The sequence below is a fragment of the Rhinolophus sinicus genome, linkage group LG05 (genome assembly GCF_036562045.2).
Source record: "Rhinolophus sinicus isolate RSC01 linkage group LG05, ASM3656204v1, whole genome shotgun sequence".
Lineage (NCBI taxonomy): Eukaryota > Metazoa > Chordata > Mammalia > Chiroptera > Rhinolophidae > Rhinolophus > Rhinolophus sinicus.
The window spans coordinates 130982264-131009147 of record NC_133755.1 but is presented as its reverse complement, the minus strand read 5'-3'; the positions used below and the strand labels follow the sequence as shown (position 1 = coordinate 131009147).

General features: G+C 34.4%; 1 protein-coding gene across 5 annotated transcripts; it reads left to right on the top strand.

Moving 5' to 3' along the window:
* Positions 1 to 735: 735 nt before the first annotated feature.
* PNISR (PNN interacting serine and arginine rich protein) lies at positions 736 to 23563 on the top strand. 5 transcript variants are annotated; one of them, XM_019743392.2, is made up of 12 exons: positions 737 to 860; positions 9729 to 9843; positions 11258 to 11446; positions 12771 to 12994; positions 14444 to 14615; positions 15756 to 15946; positions 17567 to 17704; positions 18897 to 18996; positions 19734 to 19787; positions 20854 to 21024; positions 22062 to 23148; positions 23390 to 23563. In XM_019743392.2, exons 2-12 carry the CDS (start codon positions 9756 to 9758, stop codon positions 23418 to 23420), a joined length of 2445 nt encoding a protein of 814 aa, XP_019598951.1. In that variant the 5' UTR covers positions 737 to 860; positions 9729 to 9755; the 3' UTR covers positions 23421 to 23563. The 5 variants fall into 5 exon arrangements, with proteins under 5 accessions (XP_074189430.1, XP_019598951.1, XP_019598950.1 ...); XM_019743391.2 differs by having other exon boundaries at positions 739 to 860; positions 9725 to 9843; XM_074333328.1 differs by having other exon boundaries at positions 754 to 860; positions 9751 to 9843.
* Positions 23564 to 26884: the final 3321 nt, after the last annotated feature.

Below are 26884 nucleotides of genomic sequence, written 5' to 3'. Positions count from 1 at the left end.
TTGTAGTTGAGAGACAGAAATAGCAGGACGGAAATTGGACCTCCCCGCCACTTTTCCTTAAAGGTCACGGGGAAAGAACGAAATATCCGGACTAGCTGGGTGAGATTCCGCTGAGCAAGTGTCCCCGGAAGGGGGCGCGATGTTTAGAGGTTAACAAAGCGTGACCGCTGCGGGGTCAGCTAAGATCTCCGCCATCTCTGCCGTCCAGACTGGCCACTTCCCTATAACGTCCGGTCTCTCTGAGGCAGAACCCTTAACGGAGCTCTGTGAGACCAAAGCCTCCAGAAATTCGCACCAGACTGTGGCCTGCCTGAAGTGCCCCGGACGCACTGAGCAATCCGCCAGAGCTGGCTCAGTTTGACTCGGACCCCTCCGTAGTCTGAAAGTAGCGCTGCAAATTCAGCCCCCTTTCCCGAAGCGAAAGAGTTCTTAGGGGAAAACATACCTCTCCTTGATTAAGGTCACGTTGCTAAAGTAAAAAAAGTTCAGGGCGCTCTTGGCTCTTAAGCCCTTGGCTTTCTGCCCAATTAAAGATGAAAATGGATTGGACACAGTGCTGGCTACATTAAGAGATAATGTACAGGAATATTCAGACATTTCCATGGTATTGACTAGAGTAGCGGTGATTTTGCCCATAACAAAGATGGCGTGGAAACAAATTAACCGGATACCGTCACGTGCTCAAAGACCAGGATACAGGAACAGTATGGCTTCAGATGACAAGCGGATGTTATTATTATTCACTTCCGGGTGAACCCATTTGGACGCCATCTTGTCTTGTTCGTGAAGAAGTAGAAGCATCGAAAGGGTTGAGGTATTACAGGAACGGTGGCGACAACAGTGTTCCGGAACCGGAGTGGGTAAGTGGTCGAGAATAATTACGCGTGGGGAATTGCCGGGCCATTACAATCTTGTTTTTTGTGGCGAAGGTACCATAACTTAAACACGTAGACTACGTAAGCTGCTTGACTCGACCGCAGGAACCTCATCCCCTTAAAGCGGCGGCTTCCGCCTGACTTGGTAAATCAGATCGGTCCTCTCGGTGAAAAGGAAATGTTCCCATTAAAGAGAGTGCTCACGACCCCTTTTCTTCTAACTACGAGAGTTTCTTCTCGGATGAGAAGGGACTGATTGTTGGGCTCCTGACCGGCCGTTAAGCACTACGCGTGCGCAGTAGGAACCCCCTTATGGGGCGAGGGGTGCAGCGGGGCGTAGGAGGCGGAGGGCCGGGACCTGAACCTTAGGTGTTGTGCAGCTCCGACTACGCAGGCGCAGCCAAGGGCAAATGCGTCCTGTTAACTACAATTAGGATCCTTAGTTTGTATTTTTCTTGTGTTTATCCAGTGATTGAAATTGTGTTAAGCTTCGCGAGGGAAAAAGGTAGCATGCAATATTTCAGTTGTATTATCCTGTGGTGGATATTATTGTCATCTGAACATCATGGGCTCTCCACAAATTTTGATTGTCAGTGGTTAATTCATAGAAAAGCAGAATAAACTTGGAATTTCTGATCTGAGTGCACAGCAAAAGCAATAAAAAAAAATAAAAAATAAAAAACCAGAGTACTATAAAGATTCACTTGGGGGGCTGTTTTGTAAAGTGTCCTGGGGCTACAGGGAAAGGAACAGTAAATCAACTCTTCTAAGATGTTCTTGAGACTATATTAAAATTTTTTTTTTTTTTTACTAATAAACTTTAGAACAGTTTTTTTCTTTTAAGATTTTTTTTTGGTTTTAATTGGGGAAGGGGAATAGGACTTTATTGGGGAACAGTGTGTACTTCCAGGACTTTTTTCCAAGTCAAGTTGTTGTCCTTTCAATCTTAGTTGTGGAGGGTGCAGCTCAGCTCCAGGTCCCGTTGCAGGGGCGCAGCCCGCCATCCCTTTTGGGAGTTGTACCGGCAACCTTGTGGTTGAGAGGACACGCTCCAACCAACTGAGCCATCTGGGAGGCAGCTAAACTCAAGGTGCCTTGTTCAATCTTAGTTGCAGGGGGCGCTGCCCACCATCCTTTGCAGGACTCAAGGAATTGAACTGGCAACCTTGTGGTTGAGAGCCCACTGGCCCATGTGGGAATCGAACCGGCAGCCTTCGGAGTTAGGAGCATGGAGCTCTAACTGCCTGAGCCATCAGGCCAGCCCCTAGAACAGTTTTTGATTTACATAAAAATTGAGCAGATGGTGCATAATTTCCATATAAACACCCCAAACTCCCATTACACATGCACACAATTTCTCCTGTTATTAACATACATTAGTATGGTACATTTGTTATACAATTTGTGGACCAATATGGGCACATTATTAACAAAAGTTCATGTGTATTTTTAACCCAATATACTTTTTATGTCCAAGGATTCCCATTTAGGATACCATATAACATGTAGTTGTCATGTGTCTTTAGTCTTCTCTTGGTCGTGACAGTTTCCCAGGTTTCCTTGTTTTCGTGACCCTCCAATATTCATATCTTGAAGTCCTAACCTCAGTATGTGACTGTATTTGGAGACAGGGTCTTTAAAGAACTGAAATGAGGTCACTAGGATGGGCCCTAATCCATTATGACTGGTGTCCTCATCAGAAACGAAGATTAGGACACTGGGAAGACCATGTAAAGACATAGGGAGGAGATAGCCATCTACCAACCAAGGAGAGAGGCTTCAAATGAAACTAACCCTACTGACATTTTGATCTTGAATTTCTAGCTTCCAGGACAGTGAGGAAATAAAGTTCTGTTATTTAAACTACCCAATCTGTGGCACTTTGTTACGGCAGACCTAGCAAACTAATACAGTGACCTTGACAAACTAATACAGTACTTTTCAGGTATATTGTAGGATGTGTTTTGGGGAGGAAGATCACAGGCATCATATCAAGGGTACATACTATAAAAGTGACTTACATTGATATTGACCTTAATCACCGGCTTGAGGTAGTGTTTGTCAGTTTTCTCCACCGTAAAGTTACTCTCCCATATCCACCCCTCCGTTCCATACTGTACTCACTGGGAGGAAGTCCCTTTGCATAGTTCATATTCAAGGAATGGAGAGTTACACTCTTCCAAATAAATAGTGTAGATATTCCAGCCTAAAGTAGGGATTCTTCTACTGGGAGATTTCTCTCTTCCCTCCCATTTATTTATATCAGTATGGACTCAGATTTTTATATCATGATTTGTGTTACAATCCGAGTATTACTTTGTCCTTCAAAATTTTTCAGTTTTGGACTTTAGGAGCTCTTTTCAGTTGTGTACTGTGCCCCTTTGGCATGTCCTTGTTTTTTTTTTGTTTTTTTTTTGTGTTTTTTTTTTTTGACACTTCCTGGTATTACAAGATGCTCCAGGCTCATTTTGTATGCCCCAATCCTAAGAATTTGCCGTTTCTCTAAGGATCCCTCATTCCTTTTATCACAGAATGGTATTAGAACCAAGATACATGTACTTGTTGCTCCTAGGGTGTTTTTTCCTTTAAGTTCTCTATCATTTATTTTTCAATCACTTTTTTGGTATTTATAACCAATTCTAATTTTCCAGTATTTTTTGAATACCTCTGTTGAGCTGCAAGCTGCAAAGTATTTCAACATACTGTACTGAAATGCATGTCATATAAAGTAGCAAAAACATTTTTTTTTTACCACATTTCAAATAATTACAAGATTAACCTTTACTGATGTCATTTCTATCTAACCTGAATTGAACAGATGATTTTTTTTTTTTTTTTTAACTTGGAGGTCAGTCATCTGGTGTGTGTGTAGGACTTAAATGGCAGAAAAAGTTTATTGCATTTTGTGGTTTCTAAAGTTTGTGTTTGATGTGAGAAACATTTGACTATATGCATCAGGATAGGTGCTTCTGTATCTCTTTGATTTGCAATTAATGCTTAAAGGGCTTTAAAACACACTACATTTTCATTCTCACTCATCTCGTCACAGTCTAAGATGACTTTTGCAAATATTAGTGATTGTCATTTAAACAAGCATTTTTAAAAACCTCAAAGTAGTGTTCTAATAGCGTCATCTAAAGAATGGTAAGATGAATGATGGTCATTTCTGGCTGTATTAGTTTCTTAGGGATGCTGTAACATACTACCACAAATAGAGTGGCCTAAAACAACAGAAATTTATTATTTTACAGTTCTCCAGGCTAGAAGTCTGAAAGGTTTCAGCAGGGCCATGCTGGTTTGCACACACTTTCCACGCTCCCCTTCTTTTCTTTCACACTCATTCTCTCTGGTCTAGGGGAGAATCCTTCCTTGCTGGTGGTTTCCAGCAGTCCTTGATTTTCCTCGGCTATAGACACATCTGTTTAGTCTCTGCTTCTGTGGTCACATGGCATTCTTCCTGTGTTTATCTGTGTCTTTTTATAAGGACACCAATCATATTGGATTAGGACCCATCTTAATCTAGTATGACCTCATTTTGGCTTGCTTACATCTGCAAGGACCCTATTTCCAAATGAGGTCACTTTCATAATTTATGGGGGTAGAGGTAGGACTTCAGCATGTTTTCTAGGGGGACATAATACAATCCGTGACAGTGGCCATAATCATAACTTACATTTTTACGGCCATGTGTGATAACTTGATGATCTGATGCAAATCATGGTTATTGATCTTTCTGTTCTTCCCAAATGCCAGTTGTTTCCAAGAAAGTAGCAGTTAAACTGCATAAAGGGGAAGTCTTGCAGCCTGGATCGTCACTAAATCCTTTCAAACTTGAGAAGTTGAGCCTAAAGATGTTTAAACTTAAGGCTAAAGGAAGAACAAACAAATTGGAATTGATTTTTGATGTTATAAAATCAGAGTAGCAGTATTAGAGTGTTTTCATCATTGACTATTAATGTATTGATAACAAATTTCAATGAATGAGTAAAATATTTCATCACTTTATATAGGCAAAGCACAATAGAGAATTTAAGTAATTATAAGACATTTCCTCTGACCTCAAGGAGATTCTTGTTTGAGGCACAAAAACTCATGAAAATTCAATATAAGTCCCTCTGTAACAAGTGTTCTTCATAATCTTTAATTTATCATTGTGGAAATTTTCAAGCAGTACAAAAGTACAGTGTAGTGAATCCTGATGTACTTGTCACCCATCTTTGACTGTTATCATTGTTTTCCAAATCATTATTAAAGCAATGTGTAAATGTCATTTTTAGTTGTACAAGGCTATGTTATTTCATTAAACCATAATGAAATTAAAAGATACTTTTTATTATTGCCAGGTGTGCCTTCATATTCCTTTTGTTTCCAGATTTTGCATTTGTTATGTTTGTTAGTAAAGAAGATTTTATAATGAAGATGAAGGAAGAAAGAGTGGGGCTTCTAAATCCTTGCCATTAAATCACTTATGATTTTGTTCTTGAATTAAGAAATAATTTCCAAGAAACTCTTTATCAAGCATTGTGCTAGCTGCTGAAACATAAATGTTTATATTAAATATTTGAGTATACCAAGTCTTTCCTTAAAATCTTTCCCTTTACAAAATTCAGCATAACTTTAAATTTTGTTCTCATGACAAGTTACCTGTTTTGTACTAGATAACAGAAATTTACTCCAAATCCTTTATTAAAAAATGAGACAGAGGTCATGTAATTTGCCCAAAGTCTCACAATTATGATTTGTGTAATTTTTATTGCCTATACCAGTCATTATGGACTATGCTGGTCAGCTTCCTTTGATTCTTCATATCTTAAAAAAAAAAAAAATCTATAGATTTATTTCTAAAAATACTCATAATAACTCAAAGAATACAGAAAAATAAAAAATAAGAATTTCCTGATCTCTGTTTTCACTCCCAAGAGCTTAGTAGTTTTAACAGTTTTGTGTAATTTAGGAGTTTTCTCTATGAAATTGCATTCTTAAAAGAGAAAACATGAAGTGGCATCATTATTCATGTGCGACATAAATTTTTTTCCTTTAATAAAATTTGAGCGTCGGTATATGTCAGCATATAAAAGTCGACCTTATTCTTTTATATGGCTGAATAGGAGTCCATTGTATGGTTCAGTCATCTCACCGATTGCCCTTTAATTGAATATCACTAAAAGATGTTCACTGTTACAAACGTGATGCAGGTTTTTGAATTACATGGTGAGTATCCTCATCCATGGTTTAAGTCCTTGAAGTGGAATTGCTGGGGGACAATTTTGATAGAATACTGTAATGCTAAATTAAATTGTCTTCCCAAAGGACATTAACCATTTGGTGTTTTACCAACATACGTCATACGTATTCAGTACTCATCCTCTGTAGCCATTTGTAAATCTTCAATTGCAGATTTACTTGAAACATTTTATTAAATAACTTCTAACTTACTTCCTTGACTTTTACTGTCATCTTTGCTGCGTTTTTATTCTGCTCTGCTTCTCAGTTTCACATCTCTTTTCATATTTTTCTCAGCCTAAGTATATCAAACACTTTATTTGAATAGTAGCTTCCATAAAAACTTAGGGGAAAAGCTTTGGAAAACATAGTAAAAGTAGAAGTGGTTGGTTTTAACAAACAAAAATGGCTACAAGTAATGCAAATCAAACTTGAAAATATGTAAATAAAACCTTTGTGCATAAAAAAACATTTAAGTTTTTTTCTTTTTTAAATAATAAAAGCTTCAACCTATGATACTGTGACGAGTAGGGACAGAAGGATTTTTTCCAAAGGTAAAATGAAATCTGGTTAAGTCTTCCTTAGCTCTTAGAGAAGGAAATGCAATTGAGTCGATAGGGTTTGGCTTGCTCAGCCTTTCCCCCACTCACTTGTAAACATCAGGAGTGCTATCAAAAATGATACTGCAAGTCTTGGTGGGGATATTAACCACTACTTATGGAAACTTTCTGTGCTGAGTTTTCGTGTTTCTCATTTAATCCTCACAATAACCCTATGAGATAGACACTTAGTCCTCCATTGTACAGATGAGAAAAACAGGGATTAGAGAATAGTTTTATTTGCCCACATTCACACAGCTAGTGAGTGGTGTAGGTAGGCATCATGAACCAGAGCTTGTGCTGATCAGAAAACTCAAAAGGAGACAAGTAATAATGATCAGAAAACTCAAAAGGAGAACTGAAAAAGTTTTCCATAACAACCGTTAAACATGAGTAAGTGAAAGAAACTTTGTTCAGAGCAATTTCTAGAAAAGTAAATAAATATGTATTATAAATGATGGTAGGGAGTCAGTACACATCATTTTCATCATTAAAATCATTTTACTAAGTGCACATCTGCTTGCAACTCCAGTAGGTATTGTACAGTGCTAGTTATAATGCCTCCATTGTATGAGTTTACAACCTATGATAGAAAAATCGATACACTGAACTCTGATATGCCATTAGAGCTTTGGAAAACACACCAAGTTGTGCTTACGCCAACTTTTTGGTTCTCAAATATAGGCCAACAGCTTCCTTACCATTAACCTTTAAAAGTTAAAAGAAGGAGTGACACCATTTTTTTGTTTGGTGTTTAGTGACTGCTATGTGCAGGAAGCTGTCCTATACCTTATGAAAAATAAGGTTAATAGATTTCTCTTCTGGCAACTTTAGAAAGCTGTTGATCTTATAGAAAGAAAATAAAACCGTTTGAGGCACAGCCTGTTCTCACCTTGCTGATGTTACTGAATTAATGCATTTTATTACCTTATTTGTACCATTAAAATTAATACTAGGTCGATGAGATCTTTTCAAGTGTCTGTTCCTTTTTTCCCTCAGCATATATGACAGTCCCTAAATTGTTTGACATTGTTTTGTGTTGTTAATTAATTTTTCAAGTAAATACATTTTGAAAGAAAAAAAGTTAAAAAGCTTTACTTTCTCTTTTCTGATATACCTGTTGCCCTTCACTTTATAATGGTAAATACTTTGTTATGAAAATGGAAGAAATTCCAAATTAATTTAGAGATGGTCACACTTTCATATTACATCTCTAGAATTTATTTTTATTCTAATCTTCATAATCTAAGAGGAAATTTAAAACTCTTCCCCTCCCCCACCAGGGTTTAAGTAATCTTGCTGCTATGCTTCCAAGCTGTAGTCTAAATCAACCTAAATTTTAAACAGAAAGTGAACTTCTGAGGGCAGTGAAAAGAACAGTTGTTATTTCTCATGGGTATTTTTCTTTCTATCTGTCTTTATTATTTTTTAATTAAAGTTATAAGTGAAGTTACTTTTCAAGGGCTATAATGAGTCATTTCGCTTTTAAAGGGCTTTAAAGGTATTGTTGGAAAAGAGGAGAGAGAGAAAAAAGAGGGAGAGGAGAGAAAATCTGAAGAGAGATTAGAAAAAAGTATATTTAGCTTGGAATTGATACCCAGGGCAGTTGGCCTCAACTGTTACACTATTTAGGGTCTATTTTTCTATATTCTGATCCACAATAATAGACTATACTAGTGCAACTAGAAGATAAGTGCACTTGACTCATAAGTAAGTCAAGATAAAGTAATGCGTCTTCCCTAATTCACAGTGTTCTTCAATTTGAGAGGTCAAGATCTGCCATTGATAGAATTATATAACCTTTTTAAACGCTGCAAAGAGTAGAGTTGCAAACTTTTAAGAGCCTGATTGTAATAGACAATTGTCCCATTTGAGTTGGTATCTCTTAACTTCCTTGTTATCTGGCTTTCCTTTTGCAGGATCACTTTTTGTGATCCTGCTTCGTGTGATCCTGCAATACTAAGGCTTTTGTCTTGTTTTTAGAGGGTCAGTTTAGAGGGATTCATTTAGTAAACATTTAATGCCTGCTCTATGCTAATCTCGGGGGTACAAAAATGAAGAAACATACACCATGTCCTTACCATGTGCATCATTAGTTCTTGAACACGGTTGGTATATCTGTTGGATAAAGTACAAATTATTAGACATGAAGGAATTTTAAACTTTTTATTAAAGTTCTCAAACTAGTTTATAGAAAAGGAGACTAGTGTGATGACCACTCCGCATACCCATCAACTAGAGTTAATAGCTATTAACATATGTTATCAACCCCCTTCTTTTTCATGCTATTTGCATGTTAAAAACCTGGTGTTGTAGACCGTCTCACCTTCTGATTTATCTGATTGTTTCTTTTGATACTGTTTACCTCATTCCTTTGTCCTCTATCATTTCTTCACAGTAGAAGTGAGATCCAAAAGCTCAGTTGCATTCAGTTAAACATTATTTGGTGAAAATATTTATAGTGATTCTGGGGACATAATAATTGTAACTCATGAGGAGAAACCTAATAATCCGTAGAGGTGATATTTTGATATTGTGACTTCCCATTAATTTTTCTTCTAATATCGTGTGAATCAATTGTTTTATTAGGTTTGGCAATAATGCAGTTTTCCAGATCTACCTTCTGCATTCATTAGCTGTAATTATTTATAAGGAAGAGTTTTCCTTCGTTATCTAGAGCTATTTGACTACCCTCTTCAAGGAGTCTTGGTTGTGGGAGATTAAATCACTTTTTTCTTACAATTTTCAAAATATATTTCCAGGGATTTATACTGGAAAAACTAAATTTCCCCCTCTTTTTGAGCTAAACTGGTTTGAGCAATAATGACCACCAAACTCTGACACCAGCCCTGACATGAAATTTTCTACGCTTGCTTGCCAACCTAAAAATTCCAGTTGCCTCTGGCAACCTATTGAACAAGAATTTTAGATCTCTGATCATGTAAATGTATCATCATGTAATTTCTATGTGAGCTTTTAAAATTAAATAACTCTTCTCATTTTTAAACTATGTTTATTTTGTTGAAGATAGAAAATCAAATATATTTTTAAAGTCAGGATGTGGGATCAAGGAGGACAGCCTTGGCAACAATGGCCCTTGAACCAACAACAGTGGATGCAGTCATTCCAGCACCAGCAGGATCCAAGTAAGGAAACAAATTGAATTTGGAAGGTGTGGGGGGGGAAGAGATATAGAGATAAGTGGGAGATATTTGATGGGATCAAGGGAGATGGAATTGGGATTGGTTTATTGGATCATTTTATGGTTACAGTTTAATCTTTTCTCATAAATAATCTTGCTATAGCACACATAGTAGGAAATGGATTTTCCTTTGGAAGACTTCCTCGAATGGTGGAAAGCTTTGTGAAGATTTTACATTTTAAAACTGATTTAGTTCCTGTTTTTCTAAAAATGGAAAGTCTTTCTCAAATGCGTTATTTAAATAAAGCCTATATCTGTTACTAATTCTGAATCTTACAGTTAGTTCTATGTAGATCGTAGTAAACTGACTATATGCTATTAATGAATCATTTCTCTTTTATATGGAATATTTCAAGCATATGCAGACATAGAAGAATATAGGGAGCTCATTTATTACTTAGCTTTAACAATTATTAACTCATGACCAATTTCATTGATATGACCCCTTCCACTGCCCTGCCTTTATTGGATTAATCTCATCCTATTTCTTTTTTTTAATAGCTACATAGTATTCTGTTAGACTGTACTGTAATTTAATCGATCCACTTTGGGATGATTGATTGTAGCTTTTAGTTTTTAAAATAAATACCATAATTTTGTATACAAAATTATTCACATGTCCAATTATTTTCTTAGGAGAAAAATCAAGAAGAAGGTTTGTTAGATTACAGTTGCCCATTTGAAGTTTTAGATATACATTGTCAACTTTAACTCCATGCCAATTTATTACATTTCCACCAAAATGTATGAGAATACCTTTTTAATCTTTACTAAAATGAGATGTGAAAAACTGTATGTTATTTTACTTTGTTTCCTTTATTAATAATATTGATCTTAAAATGTTAAGTATAGATATTTGAGAAGGGAAGGAAGACCTTTAAGTTAGTGGGGACAGTGAATTTTGAGTAAAGAATGGCTAATCAGGTGTTAGATGTATTTTGACTAGAGAAGGGCACCTTAGCTAAAAAAGAGGGGGTTATGAGGAGGAACAGGGACAGATAGCGCTACTCATCTGACGGCGATAGGAGCCATTGTAGGCCTAGGTAGGACCTGTTTGAGGAAGAAATGAGAGTTTGATTATTTGTTAAAAAACAAAAAAGGAATAGACTTTTTAAAAATTCAAACTAAGATGCAGGGGATAAATTTCTTATGAGTTCCTTTTCTGAACCTCTTAAGTAGTTTAGTTTATTTTGTAGTCTGAATATGGGTTATTTCCAAGCGTCCTTTTTCAGCCATGACATTCTGTAATATTTAAAATCTTTAGTAAGGAATAACTGAGATGCTTGTTTTTCATAGAAACACTATTCTTTTAGCTCCTACATTCTGATGCTAAATTCTGCTGTGTTAAATTATGTTAGGCCAGATTGACTGGGCTGCATTGGCTCAAGCTTGGATTGCCCAAAGAGAAGCTTCGGGACAGCAGAGCATGGTAGAACAACCACCGGGAATGATGCCGAATGGACAAGATATGTCTACAATGGAATCTGGTCCAAATAATCATGGGAATTTTCAAGGGGATTCAAACTTTAACAGAATGTGGCAACCAGGTTTGTTTATGTTTTCCAAATTATAGGCCTGTTTTTAAAATAAAAAGATTAAAATTAAATTGCTTAATTTGCTTAGTCTTATGACTTCTTGAAATTAATGCTTAAAGAATAGGCAGTTCCAGTTAGATTTGACCTTGAAATTTTGTGGTTAAAATTATTCTTTGCTCAGTCTGCTAGCATTGTGGCACTCAGTTTGATTCTTTTCTTGGTTCTTCATTCCTAGGCTGACAGGGGCTGGGAACACTGGAAACCTCACTTGGCATCTAGGGAAGAGAGCATCCTATGGTCTCTCTGTTGCAACCTCTGGCCTTTTCAGAAGCACCACTGGCAGAGCAAAACATGTCTAGTCTCTAAAGAAAAATTGTGTCACTATGTGACAAATTAGTCTGTGAAATATACTCTGCCCCATATTTACTTCCCTTTTTTTCAGATAGTGAAGATCTTCCATCAGTTTTTTATCTTGTTTGTTTGTTTTTTTACTTCACAATATGATTTAGACTCCTTGATATTAGTGCAGTTTTCCATGGTTAATGCTATTATTTTAAATTAGTAGTCACTTCAATTTATTTATAGAGGAATTTGCATGTGCTGATGGTGAAGTTATATCTCCTTTTTCCTATTAATACTTAACTTTTGTTTCTCAATGTAAGAATGGAAAACTTAGAAAGTAATCCTCTAACATCACTTTTAAAAGGATAACGGATGTTCTAATATTTGATATTGTGAGGTAGTTCATTTCTAGTTTTCTTGAACCTATGCCAAATTTCCCTAAGTGAAAATATTTTGGTTCCCAAGTTCAAGTTTATAAATAACTCACCTTAGCATCCCCACTCCCCCAACTTTACTCTGCTGGTTTTCTTTGTGACTCGGGCAAGTGATTTTTCTCTCTCTGTGCTTCAGTATCCCTCCCTGAAATTGGCAAAAATAATACCTGATTTCCCCTACCTCACAGAGATAAATGTGTTCATGGAAGAAAGAAATTATATAAAATCCCGAGGTATTATTTTTATGGTATTATTGAACAGAAATAGAAAAATTCAGCAAAAAAATTGCTTTGGATTTTGTTACATTTATTAAAAATAATTTGGGCATTTGGTTTCCATTTATTTAGGATATGAAGTGAGTGGAGTTAGATCATTTGAATTGTTTATTAGACTAATTCATTGCTTATTTTTAAGATGTGCAAAAGGAATTTGCCCAAGAAGTCGTACATTTTTAAATTTATTTCTTTACTGAAAAATCTAGCTTTCTTGAAAGCTTTAAAATTTGTGTTGATTTTGTCATAACCCCCTGTTGAATGTTTTTATGCCTAAATCCTAAATAGAATGGGGAATGCATCAGCAACCCCCACACCCCCCTCCAGAGCAGCCATGGATGCCACCAACACCAGGCCCAATGGACATTGTTCCTCCTTCCGAAGACAGCAACAGTCAGGACAGTGGGGAATTTGCCCCTGACAACAGGCATATATTTAACCAGAACAATCACAACTTTGGTGGACCACCCGATAATTTTGCAGTGGGCCCGGTGAACCAGTTTGACTATCAGGTGAAAGATATTTTGTTGCTTTAATATTGTAGATGTGCACGTAATCCGTTCTTTGGAAGTTTGTTTCATCAAGAGTACCTGAGATATGTGTTTCACTTTTCAGTCTTGTACAGATAAGTGCATATTATGTCTCAGAAAAGTTATCAATTTTTTTGAGTATTAAAAATCATTAGATTTCCATTTTCTGGTTTTTGATTTGCTTAAAATGGTATAAAGGATCATTAGGGAAAAATTTGGATAAAATGAAAAATGTATAAGTGCAATAGTTATGTGATGTTTTGTTTTCTAATTTATAATTTCAAAATGGTATATTTAAATGTTAAATAAAGCTTAGAAAATGCACAGTAGTTGAATACATTATTTCTCAATAATAGATTATGGTTAAGACATGAAGAGCATACATAGATCTTCATAAATGTAATGCCTTCTGCTATGTAAAGTTACGGCTTTTTCTAGTGTTACCATTTTTTTTCCATTCTAACATGACATGTTTGTTAGTGGAATTGTATATTATTTCCTCTGTAGCATCTAATTCATTCCTAGGGACATAGAACTCTATGGGGAATAGTGTCATTATGTGGGGCTTTATTTTCTCTAACCAGTCTGCCAGGGTCCACCCTTAAATTATAGTGCTAGGTGTCATTTTGAAATAACTGATCTCAATTGTTATCAAATGAGCTATCATAATTTAAAATTTCGATAAAACCCATACATTATTTCACTAATTATATGCATAATGCACTGGACATAAATGTAAACAATATTCACCTTGAGACAGTAATCCTCTTATCCATACATATTCGGATACTTGTATACTCGTACTTGGTGTACAGATGTGAGTGTTTGTTTGGTTTTCAATTTGAAGAAATGTGGCAGGGAGCTTCTACTTAATACCACATTTTCTTGGTAGATCCCCTTGCTAACATGACAAAGACCTCTGCTGGCAACTGGCTTAGAAAGCCTCTGAAAATCGTGAAATTGCAAAAAATATTTAATGTAATGACTCAGTAACTTATCTTTGCTTAAAATAGATATTTCTTGCAAGATTATATGGAAACAAATGTACAAGAAGTAGGAAGGTGGAATTGATTAAAAATTTTCCTGTATTTCCTAGTTACAGAAAAATTGACATGTATTTGATTTTTTGGTAGTGGAAGGATAAATGGATTCACAATGAAAAAGTTCATATATATAATTTTCTGTACTTGAAAATAGTAAATCAGCTGGATTTTAGATGGCTCTTTGCATTTATATAGGCAGAAGAATCTTTTTCTTAATAAAAGTAAACTTAGGTTCTTGGGGCTACAGAAATATCGGTGGATATTAGAACCATGGAATTCTTGGATTTGCTGCACACATGGATTTCTACTGTCCCAGTTCATAACACACGTGTGTCCCAGAGTGTTTTTGTATTAATGTGAAGAAAAATAAACTGCAATACTCTTTCAGCATGGGGCTGCTTTTGGTCCACCGCAAGGTGGATTTCATCCTCCTTATTGGCAACCAGGACCTCCAGGGCCTCCGGCACCTCCCCAAAATCGAAGAGAAAGACCATCATCATTCAGGGATCGGCAGCGTTCACCTATTGCACTTCCTGTGAAGCAGGATCCTCCACAAATTGGTAGCTATTAAAGTTGGCATGATTTCTTGATCATGAAAAGAATGTCTTATTTAATTCTAGTTCTAATACTGCTGATATGTTAGGAATTGATACTTTAAAACCCTATTATTTTATAATCAAACAAAAATTCCAAGAAGTACTTGTCTAAACTATTAAAAGTTTTGTATAATTTTCTTTAAAATAAATCTTTACCTTAAACACAGATTTTATGATGAAATGTAAATTTATCATGGCCGTAGCACCTTGATATTTTCTTCAGTGTTGACAACTTGATACGTTATGCCAATATATGAGCATTTCCCCCCCTTGAAAACCTCCTAGTTGTTCTTTGTCTCTGGTCTCTTTACTCTCAGTTCATCCAGTGCACTGCTGCCAGATTAAGTTTCCTTTTATTATTTCACTTTCTATAAGTGTTTTGGCAGAAAATTTCTATTTTTAATTTACATATTAGTACTAACTTATTTCCAGTGACAGGTTACATGTTCATACTACTTTATATCTGGAAACCAAATCAGGCACTTAATGGGCTGGAACATATAAGTCTTTTCCTTTTTATCGCAAAGTAGACATTTTAGGAAGATCGTAACTTTTATAACTTGTGGAATGATACTTGTTCAAATGAATTCTCCGTGTGAAAATGGACTTGCTCTTTTGTTTTGGCTCTCTTCTGTCTTCACATTTTAGGAAGCAGTGTAGTATAGGTTTGGCTCTGAAGTAGCCCACACCACTAATTACTGGCTTTGTAACCTTGAGCACATTTTTAAATCTCTTTGAGCCTCAATTTCCTCACGTGCAAAAAAGATCAAGTAATATTAGTGATCTTTTAGGGCTTTTTTAGGATTGAGTGACATGGCGGTTTAATGTGTTTTTATAGTACCTTGACACATGGTAAGCATTAATACAATGTTTGCTGCTATTAAAAGTGATGATTTTAAAGAAAAGCATGATGTTTGATGGGTTGTTTTTATTACCTGTCTTGTTAGAGACTAATAGTATTTGTTACAAGCACTCAAATGGCACCAGCATTTTTTGTTTTAATTTACTTACAAAATTTGTAGAAACTCAGGGATAAGGAACTTGCGCATTTATGACTTTTGCTTAACTGACCTACAAATATTTTTTTCCCCCCATGTGAAACAGATGCAGTAAAACGCAGGACTCTTCCAGCTTGGATTCGGGAGGGTCTTGAAAAAATGGAACGTGAAAAGCAAAAGAAGTTGGAGAAAGAAAGAATGGAACAACAACGTTCACAATTGTCCAAAAAAGAAAAGAAGACAACAGAAGATGCCGAAGGAGGCGATGGTCCTCGTTTACCTCAGAGAAGTAAATTTGTAAGTAGAATTCCCCTGATGTGAAACTCCAGTTGATACCAGTGTGAAAAGGTTGTTGAAATAAGTAGGTATTTTAGCCTGTAGGAAAGCATTAATGTTCCTGAGATTACTTTCAGTAAGTATATTTGGGATTATGTTTTTATGCATGTATTATTGAGGGTAGAATAAGGAGAAAGTGGGCAGTGAGTTTATGAAACATTTCATTCTGGAAAAAAATTATTTAGGGATGCTGGATAGGTTACCTTGACAAACATCTGTATTTTGTGTGGTACAGCTAGCTCCCTAGTGGTGGATTATAAAACAAAACTAAGTTAAAATGGCAATAGAGAAATAAATCAGCCCTTTTTGAACATTTAAATGTATACTTATGCCAGAGGATATAATAACCTTCATAGTTTTTGACTTGAGCACTGAAAGTAAAGTTTTAAATATTTAAATCTTCATCAGATAGATGGCATAAGCAGCTTAGGAACTTTTTTTACTTAGCAAAAATGTACTCAACTAATATAACAGACAGAGCACTGGCCAGTATGCAACTCAGGAAATGGGTCTTTCTCCCAAGGCCATTTTCTGCTTCATAAATAAGTCACAAGGATGGCAAGGTAACTAGATTTGAACAGACATTGGTTTTGCTTAAATTCGGTAAATGCCATAAATGACTTTTTATAAAAGAACCATGCTAAAGATGGGTTTTTGTTCTGGGTGTTATGAAGGTAAACTACAGACTACCACGATTAAAGTTTACTTTAAGAATATATTTTTAAATCTTTACATGAAATAGTGGTTTCTAAATCTGATAGTTTTTTTAAGTGTTCAAAAAAAAATGTTGGGGGGTTCTCCTCCTCCTCCCAAATACCTGTGGGCTTTTGTTACACAAATTCTTCTGGTTTAAGTGGTCTTTCCCTAGTAGTAGTATTTAGGTAATCACCTTGTCTTTTACTTGCTAGGGTTGCTAAGACTGTGGAACGTAGAATCCCCTTTTTAAGGTACACTATCTGCATACTGAAAGCGTAACACCCAGACAGAGACAGAGACAAACTGCTGGCATTTCCTCCATCTGCAATAGACCTCATTTCTTATCTGTCTGTTTACTATGTAGCTAAAAAGAAGCAAACTTCATTAAGTTTCAGGGCCAGCTGAGATCTAGGAACTATAGATTTTTCATTTTAAGTCACACAATTTTAGGTAAATAGCTTAAATTTATAGCTGTAAAAGCAGCACTGAATAATATGACTGGTCCTTTTATCCAAAGTTCTACAAGCCGCTCATTTCAACCATCATATATAATAGATATTATTATAATAAAATCAGTTTCTGGGCATCATACGTTTCTGGATATTTATAAAATAAAGTCAAGATTGACCAAGGGAAAAAAGGAAGTAGAAAAATGATTAAAATAATTGATTCTCATAAGCCATCTTGTAATCTTATATTTCCTATCAGGTAATACGTTAAATTACCAAATGAAATCTGTAGTACAAAAATATAATTTAGGGAGAAATTTCATTTTTATACATCTGTTTCATAGACTTTAATTTGGGGATTTAAATAGAATATGTAAGATAATGAGGTTACATTATAAGCATGAATTTGGGCTATCCATACAATTACTTTTTTTAGGATAGTGATGAGGAAGATGAAGATACTGAAAATGCTGAGGCGGCAAGCAGTGGGAAAGTCACCAGAAGTCCATCTCCAGCTCCTCAAGAAGAGCAAAGTGAACCAGAGATGACTGAAGAAGAGAAAGATTATCAAATGGTAAAACGTTAAATTCCTTTTTTTTAATTGAAAAAAATTTTGAGGTATAATTGACAAACAGCATTATATTGCAGGATTTATTTTGTTTATAATTTTTTGAACTATCAGTTGGCTATCTTAAATATTTAAACTGAGATCTCATGAAACAGTTTTAAAATATATGTTAATATATAGTTTGCTGTGCAATAATGTCGACAAAATCCAGGTAACACTTGTAATGTGAAACCAGAGCTTATAAAGCAGTTATTAAGCAAATTTTCTAATACGAATATTGTAATTATTAAATAATGTTTTACTATTTGAGACCCCAGACAACATGTCTTGATCTGTTATTTTCTAAAGTGTGTTTTTTGAATACTGAGAAAGATTAAAAGACTTCATAGAAAATAAGTTTAGGAAGCATTGGATGGAGCACAGGTAAATATTTCTTCATTGTGAGACTTCAGAGCCTTTACTATCTGTAATGTGTATTGTTATTTTCTGAGATCGAGACTATGATATGCTACATTTCTCATCTTGAAAGATCAATGATCTTTGGAATGTGTTTAGAAGATGCTGATTCACTACACTCTCTTTTTAATAGATGAATACGGTAATCTGGAGCCCATAGAGGCTAAGGGACTAACTAATATTAATAGTCGACATTTGAAACAGTTGTTGGTAGCCAAACCAGTGCAAGAATCCAGTTCTATTTCAAGTCTCTTGTAGTCTATATTACAGCAATCAAGAAGAGAAAAAGGGCTCCATCTGACAGAATGGAATAACTGCCATTTCTTTATTGTCCTTGGTTTTTTCCCCTTCAAATTTTACCTTGAGCTGAGCACGTTCCCTAAGTGACTTAAATTAGTGTTGTGCTGCTTACTATTAATATTATTAAATAAAGGGATACTTTGTTCAACTTAAAACACCCATGGAAATTTTTAGTAATAGAGACTTTCTTTTCATGTTTTGTCTCTAGAGTTAGAGTTCAGTGTCTTTACAGGTAAACATTTTTTTCCTTTAATCCATATGATTTTGAAATTTTTTAAAGTTTCGATATTTTAGAATAATTTTCAAGATATTCTATTCCTTGGAATGGCTGATCTGGTTGCACCTCTAAAAATGTTTTATAAAATTGCTTTGCCTTTTAATTTTTTTGTAAATGTCAAACTGTTGGTAACAATAATAATTAGAAACAATATATATTCCTTAGATGTTGCTGACAAAAATGCTTCTGACTGAAATTCTGTTGGATGTCACAGATGAAGAAATTTATTATGTAGCTAAAGATGCACACCGGAAAGCAACGAAAGGTATATTGTGGGTGTTCTTGGTTTTGTTTTCCTGGGGATATTTTGGTTTTGGTGGCTATTTTGGACTTTTTTTTGTTGACCTTGTTGAATTACTAGCAGATATTTTGAATATTCTCTTCTTGCATGTTTTAACTCTTTGGGAAAGATTAGATCTGGAGACGCCATGTTACAACTATACAAATATTTTTGTTTTATCCAACCAACCTGAGCACAAATTGGCAATTATGCTGCTGTTCTATAACATGTATTGTGGAAAATTCTTGATGTTCAATTTATTTCACCTGATTTTTTAAATAGATATTATGGTATTGGTTTATGACTTCTAATGCAATTTAGTTTGACTAATGAATTGAATTATGAAACTTCAGAGTTTTCAGTTTACCACTTATAATTCTTACAGAAACAAGTGATCCTCCCATCCCGCCCCATATTTTTAGTAACACTTAAAAAAATGTATTGAAAGCAAAATTTAAATTATGGGCCATACTTCAAAAATAAAAATACTGACATACTGTAAACATTTTTCCTCATTATAAACCAATTTCAACTCCCATCAGAATTATGCTTTCAAGGCCAGACAGGTTACTGGTTTAAAGTGAATGTTATGTTTTTAATGTTTCTTCTCTCCCCAAAAAGCAGCAATAGTAGTAGATTTAACAATACCATAGACTCTCATGACTATGAAATCGTGGCTATTTGTGTTAACATGTTGTTCCTGTTGTTGATGTGATACAAAGCTCCTGCAAAACAGCTGGCACAGTCCAGTGCACTGGCTTCCCTCACTGGACTCGGTAAGTGTTCTCCTTATTTGTGAGAGGGCCTTAAAGGGAAAATCACACTTGCCTTGTCTCTCTACATGTTCTGTTTTGAAACTGTACAATTCCTTCTCAGTTATAAATCCTAGGTCTTAGGGGTATATCAGTTTCTAAAAGGTTTGCCTATTTTTTTTATTAAAACATTCACAGTGGCATTATTGTAAATGTGGTAACTAATTCATAGTTTATTGGGGCAAGTTATAATAGTTATAATTTAGTCATGATAGTATTTAAGCTCACTTTCAAAATTATTGCAGACATGCCTTAGAGCAGAACCTATCCACTAATGCTTTTAAGGACTTTTATTTAGATTGTGTTGCGGCAAGTCAAGTTTACCATAGAGGAAAGGGTTTATTTTATCATATTATAGTCGTAGTGATGTGTTCATAATTTGCTATTTGCATGATATATTACCAAGTATATAAAAGCTTGAATTTGCCTTTTCCACATCTTCATTTCAAATTAATCTTTGTGAGGATCAATAGAAATGGGTAGAACCAAATGCCCATATGATTTTGTTATGATTACTGTTTAGATGACTTCAGGGTGGGGAGTAGTTTTAGCGTCATACTATTTCTATATCAGTCAGAATATAGTATTCTCATTATTTTAGGGAAAAATACTTAGCCTTCTATCTGGGATTTCTAAGCTTTGAACAACAAAAAAGTTAATTTTAGAAATATTTTCAGGATCATCATAAATTTTAAGGTAGAATTTATTATGCTTTAGTGAGGCTTTATTACTGCCCTGATCAATGGTTTTATTGGTTAACATGGACAGTAAAACAAAACCATTATCATGATTCCTTTATGGTGAGAAATATATCAAATACTCCAGAAAGAATAAGATACTAAGTATCAATTATCTGAGGGTTCTATGAACTCCTTAAACATTGGAATTTGTACTTCTCCCCACCCCGAATAAGCATATTCTTCCAAGAAAATGCAGTGGAAAAAGAAATGAGCTTTCTTCTCGGACCTTAAAAAGTTTTTAGTGCATATAATAATTTTTCCATATGATAGACTGGGCTTTATGCACACAGGTGGACTGGGTGGTTATGGATCAGGAGATAGTGAAGATGAGAGGAGCGACAGAGGCTCTGAGTCATCTGACACTGATGATGAGGAATTACGACACCGAATCCGGCAAAAACAGGAAGCTTTTTGGAGAAAAGAAAAAGAACAGCAGCTGTTACATGATAAACAGATGGAAGGTATATATTTTAGACTCACTTAAGTTTTGTCCAGTTTTGTTTGTGTTTCTTTTCATTTTTCAACCAACCTGAAATACCAAAGGGTGGAATCGAGGCTAGATTGTAAATAACATGTGGTATATCTGAAACTAAGGTTTTTGGCTCATTTGCAATTTTTATGAAATGTGAAATCAGAATTAACTGTTGTATTCAAAACACATAATTTATAAAAGGTAAACTTTTGTTTTGGGAGACATTAATTCCAGTGGCTATAAGTTAAGCTATTTCAATGTATTTATATTTCTTGTTAAAGTTCTTAAAATGAAAGGATTTTTGAAATGGGAGAAATGTATTTGTAAAATTATTGAAAAGTAATTTGTAGCTAGGATATTTAAGGATAATAGAGGAGTTTTTTGGAAGTTTTATTTATATATAAAATACTGTACATGAATGAGTATACTACTTCACAGTTTACACAATAATTCTAGGAATAATAGAAATATTTATTTAGAATTTCTTTGAAAAATCTTATTTGGATAATATGAAAGGTAATTATTAAGAGTTAGCAGCCAAAAATTCCCTATAAATTACATATTTACTTTGAAATTGCCTTATTGGATAAAAGTGAAATTTTTCTTACTTGCCTTACATGTACCTCTACACTTCAATACTGTATGGCTGTACTGTCCAGGAGGGTAGTACTACATGTAGCTATTGAGCATTTGAAATATAGCTGGCCCAAATTGGGATGTGCTGTAGATACAAAATATACACTAGGTTTCAAAGACTTTATGTTGAAAAAAAAAAAAAAGAGAGACTATTTCAGTATTCTTTTAAATTGATTACATGTTAAAATAATATTTTTCATACATTGGGTTAATAAAATACTAAAATTAATTCTACCGGTTTCTTTTTACTTTTTTAATGTAGCCACTAGAAAATTTGGCATTGATTATGTGGCTTGCTCTATTGTTGTAGTCCAGTAGCTTGAAATTTGGTAGTATGGGGAGTTTTTCATTGTACATTTGACTTAACATTTTTGTCTTTTTTTATTTCAGAAGAAAAGCAACAAACTGAAAGGGTTACAAAAGAGATGAATGAATTTATCCATAAAGAGCAAAATAGTTTATCACTACTAGAAGCAAGAGAAGCAGACGGTGATGTGGTTAATGAAAAGAAAAGAACTCCAAATGAAACTACATCAGTTTTAGAACCAAAAAAAGACCATAAAGAAAAAGAGAAACAAGGAAGGAGTAGATCAGGAAGTTCTAGTAGTGGTAGTTCCAGTAGCAATAGCAGAACTAGTAGTACTAGTAGTACTGTCTCTAGCTCTTCATACAGTTCTAGCTCAGGTAGTAGTCGCACATCTTCGCGATCTTCTTCTCCTAAAAGGAAAAAGAGACACAGTAGGAGCAGATCTCTAACAATTAAAGCCAGACGTAGTAGAAGTAGAAGTTATTCTCGCAGAATTAAAATAGATAGCAGTAGGGCTAGAGTAAAGATTAGAGATAGGAGGAGATCTAATAGAAATAGCATTGAAAGAGAAAGACGAAGAAATCGGAGTCCTTCCCGAGAGAGACGTAGAAGTAGAAGTCGCTCAAGGGATAGGAGAACCAATCGGTCCAGTCGCAGTAGGAGTCGAGATAGGCGTAAAATTGATGATCAACGTGGAAATCTTAGTGGGAGCAGTCATAAACATAAAGGTGAGGCTAAAGAACAAGAAAGGAAAAAAGAGAGGAGTCGAAGTATAGATAAAGATAGGAAAAAGAAAGACAAAGAAAGGGAGCGTGAACAGGATAAAAGAAAGGAGAAACAAAAAAGGGAAGAAAAAGACTTTAAGTTCAGTGGTCAGGATGATAGGTTAAAAAGGAAACGAGAAAGTGAAAGAACATTCTCTAGGAGTGGTTCTATATCTGTTAAAATCATCAGACATGATTCTAGACAGGATAGTAAAAAAAGTACTACCAAAGATAGTAAAAAACATTCAGGCTCTGATTCTAGTGGAAGGAGCAGTTCTGAATCTCCAGGAAGTAGCAAAGAAAAGAAGGCTAAGAAGCCTAAACATAGTCGATCGCGATCCATGGAGAAATCTCAAAGGTCTGGTAAGAAGGCAAGCCGCAAACACAAGTCTAAGTCCCGATCAAGGTAGTATACTTTTTAAAGTATTTTGTCTGATTTTTAAAAAAAATTTGAATTTATTCAAAGTTGAAAGTGTCCTGTCTCTCTCTCTCTTTAATAAACTCAATTTGGTACTTGATAAATGATCATAGTCTTAAGTAATTTTAGATATCCTATCTAATATTATTTATTTAAAAATTGCAGATTCTGTAGTTTAAAATACATTTTTATTTTTAAATTTTGTCTTTTCCCTTTTTTTTTTTTTCAGATCAACAACCCCTCCCCGTCGTAAACGCTGAGGAATGATGTGGCAAGAATGCCATGATGTTTAAAAAATTCCATGAGTTTTAAGGGCTTGTCTCATTATAGAGGCACATTGTGGCTGTGTAGGTGAAACCAGAAACTTTTTTTTAAATCTGTAAATAGGTGTACTTTTTCCAAATGCTGCTCCGAGTTACTTAATAGGTTTTCTTTGTATTGCTTTTTTTTTTTTTTCCAAGTAATAGTGCATAATAAGACTATAAACATGCCATTCTCTTTCAGCTGTAATGTTCTTAACATTATTCTTGAATGTACTGTGATGTCAATAAAGCTCTTTAGTTCATTTTTGTTAACCTCTTGCACCTTAATTTTATGATTTTAATTTAAGGAACGTACTTTTATAAAAAGGCAGCTGGAATTTTGTATAACAAGTTTTAAAGGTACTTCCTCTCATCTTCCCCAAAGAAAATGGTTTTATTTCAATAGTTTGTCAAAGTTTGTAAATTGTACCCATGGATTTTTGTCAAATTCCAATTTTAAGGGTGTGGAAGAGGGCCAGAAACAGACCTTTACTTTTCATTTGGAAGCATTTGACATCTTTCTAAACTTTTCCTAATTTGGGAATTTTCAAGTAATATATTTTCTGTGTGTATAAAGTATGGTTCACTCCTGTAAAATGGAATTGCTGGAATCAATCAAGCCACGCAACTAAATAGAGTTATTTATAAGGAATGATTGTGTTTGACTCTAATACTCAAGTCTGGAGCTATATTCTGCAGTTACCTACTTCTGTTTTAGGAGCATATTTTAAACACTTTGGGGTTATTATAGAAATAAAACACACAATTCAGTATATTTATTTATATTTTTAAATTATAATAGGACCTCAGCTCAGTGGAGGTATGCTGTATTATGCAGGTTTGTGTCAGTTTCATAACACTGAAATGGTCTGGTTTTGTCAGTTTCTGAAAATTATGCTCAGTGAATGGTCCAACAGTTTAAGAGTCATAACTTAATAGTAAAATGAGGCTCTATAGGCAGTTAAGTGCTCAATTGCTTTCAGGATCCATTTTTATGTGATTATTCACTTATGCCACAATAGATAAATCTCTGAAAACAAATGCTTTTAAATTTTAATTTAAAAATAAATGAGCAGGTGCAGATCGCAGAAATGTTTTAAAGTATGTCTTTTTATCAGCAATAGTTCATTTTAAAATAAGCCAGATCTGGGAGCATTTGAAATCTTGCTCTTGGCTTATGTCCTCAGTTTGGCTCAAATAAATCTTTAAAAAATTAAAAAAAAATAATAAACCAGATCTTTGCCAAGGTCAGTGTTTCCTCAAAGTGAAGATAGAAATAGAATTGTATAGTGTGTTCTTGTATCTCTCCATAGGTTCTTAAATAATTTCGAGCAGTTTTGCATTTATCTAGAGGAAATAAATCAACTGTGAATAAATGCATGTTTACCAAAACGGTTGTTTTACAGTGCATTTAGTTCTGATATTTATAAAGTTGATATTTCACAGAATAACTTTTAAATAGTTTGGAATTCTATATAGTTTAGACCTCAGTCACATCTGGAGACAATAAAGGAAAGTGCAATATTTTTTATGTAGGTGAGGTAACACGGTATACCTAATTGCAGAATTCATTATCCAATTAATTTGTAATAGATAAGTTGTATAACATTTTCATATCTTAAAATGTTTTTTAGATCAATCTTCAAGTGAAATAATATTTTCAAAATAAAAATCTACAGAAAAGTTCTGGCTATGATATGCACATTTTTGGGCAAGATATGAACTAGAGCCAAAAATAGTATTTGACAGTTTTATTTATGCTGCCATAATATGCAAGCTTCTTATCATTTAAATCTGTAGATATTTTTAAAAACACAGTCATGTATGTGATTATCAGTAGATACATTAGTGTTATAATTAGGTATTCGGGTTTTTCAGATTTATGATAATTTAGAGAATTCATCATTTCATTGACATGTTATGAAGTATATTTACCTTGAGTGGTAAGATTTTATAAAATAGGGCTTCCTTCCATGATTTGGGATGTGAATGCTGAAACACATAAATTAATTAAATGTATAATTTGGTTATAAAGTCTTTTCTAAAATGACACCGCCAGAAAATTAATAGATTCAGTTTTTGAGACAATCATTGGTCTGGATTGGTTAATAAAAACTGTCTTAAGAGGTTCTTTTAAAAAAATATTTCTAGTGTATTAATCATACTTGTTTTTGTGGAATGGGGGTAAACCACACCATTAAGAGAATAAAATGTAATTTGGAAGAGGTAATTATAAAATTTGTTTCAGGCCCCAAAATAAAAATAAAGATTGGTGTGGAATCTCAGTGTATATGTTTTCTGCCATTGTAAAATGTCTTTTTAGCATCTGTTTCTAATGGTATAAATACACAATAGGTGAATTTCCCAAACATAGTCTATTTTTTAGTGTCTGAGTTATTCTGTTTCTTCAAAGAAGTACATGATGTGTAATTAATCAGTAAGTGAGATTTTTTTTATATATATGAGAATTTTACATAGGAATTATATGATGTCCAAAGTCCCTGTAATGTGTTAGGAAACCTTTTCATTCAAACTGAGTTTTTCTTTCATACATTAAAACCTATTTTAATTAGTGAAATTTCTAAAATGGTACTTAATGGATATAGCATTGGATTTGTTGGATTGTCCTGGCTCTGCTTCTTGTATTTTGGGCAAATCACTTAATCATTATGGGCCTTACTTTCTTCAGCTGTATAAGAGTGGAATTAGATGATCTCCAGTTTTGAACACTTCAAGCCCTTAAGTTCTTCAATTTTATGTAGAACTTGGTTTTCCAGTCTTAACCTAAATGAGAAGATAGGCTTTTTATTAGCTCTAAAATAGGCATGATGAGTTACATTTATACCATAAGGGTTTATCAGATATAGAGGTTAAATCTGCCACATTCTGATATGGTAAGTTAACATTCTAATAATTCTGTTAACAATTTATGGGAAATTTTATAAATATGAAAATTTATCAGTTAAACTGAATGGATGTAGTACTGTATCATTTCAAAGGAATAAAGCTGTTAGCTGCAAAGGAGCACTTTAACTTGAATGAAAAAAGTTTATATATAAAAATTATAAAATTGAATTTCAAAATATTAAAGACTTAGTTTTTTATAGCAAAATGTAGGCTATAGTTTACAACACGTTTATGGGTGAGACCATAGTGATGGTCTGGGAAATCAACAATGGTCACATACCACATTCCCATTGCTAGTCCTTCCAACACAACTCAGATTTAAGTGTCATTGGAAAAGCCTTTTGTATTTGTAGAGGAAAAATACTGTGATGCTTATCCAAACTAGTGGGTATTCAAGAGGCCTTTGTTTCCTGTTGGTATTAATATTAAAACAAATTACTGATTGCTTTTGTTAGATTGAAATGTAGTGGGAAGGCCCTAAAACCCAGGGAGGTGGTACATTCAAAGAAAGTACG

What these genes read in the sequence shown, in the direction of transcription:
- PNISR (XM_019743392.2), top strand. Translation starts at nt 9,756, where the DNA reads ATGTGGGATCAAGGAGGACAGCCTTGGCAACAATGGCCCTTGAACCAA. An exon ending in AAGAGAAAGATTATCAAATG is followed by an intron (nt 17,705 to 18,896) that starts GTAAAACGTTAA and finishes TATATTCCTTAG; the next exon opens with ATGTTGCTGACAAAAATGCT. An exon ending in AAGTCTAAGTCCCGATCAAG is followed by an intron (nt 23,149 to 23,389) that starts GTAGTATACTTT and finishes TTTTTTTTTCAG; the next exon opens with ATCAACAACCCCTCCCCGTC.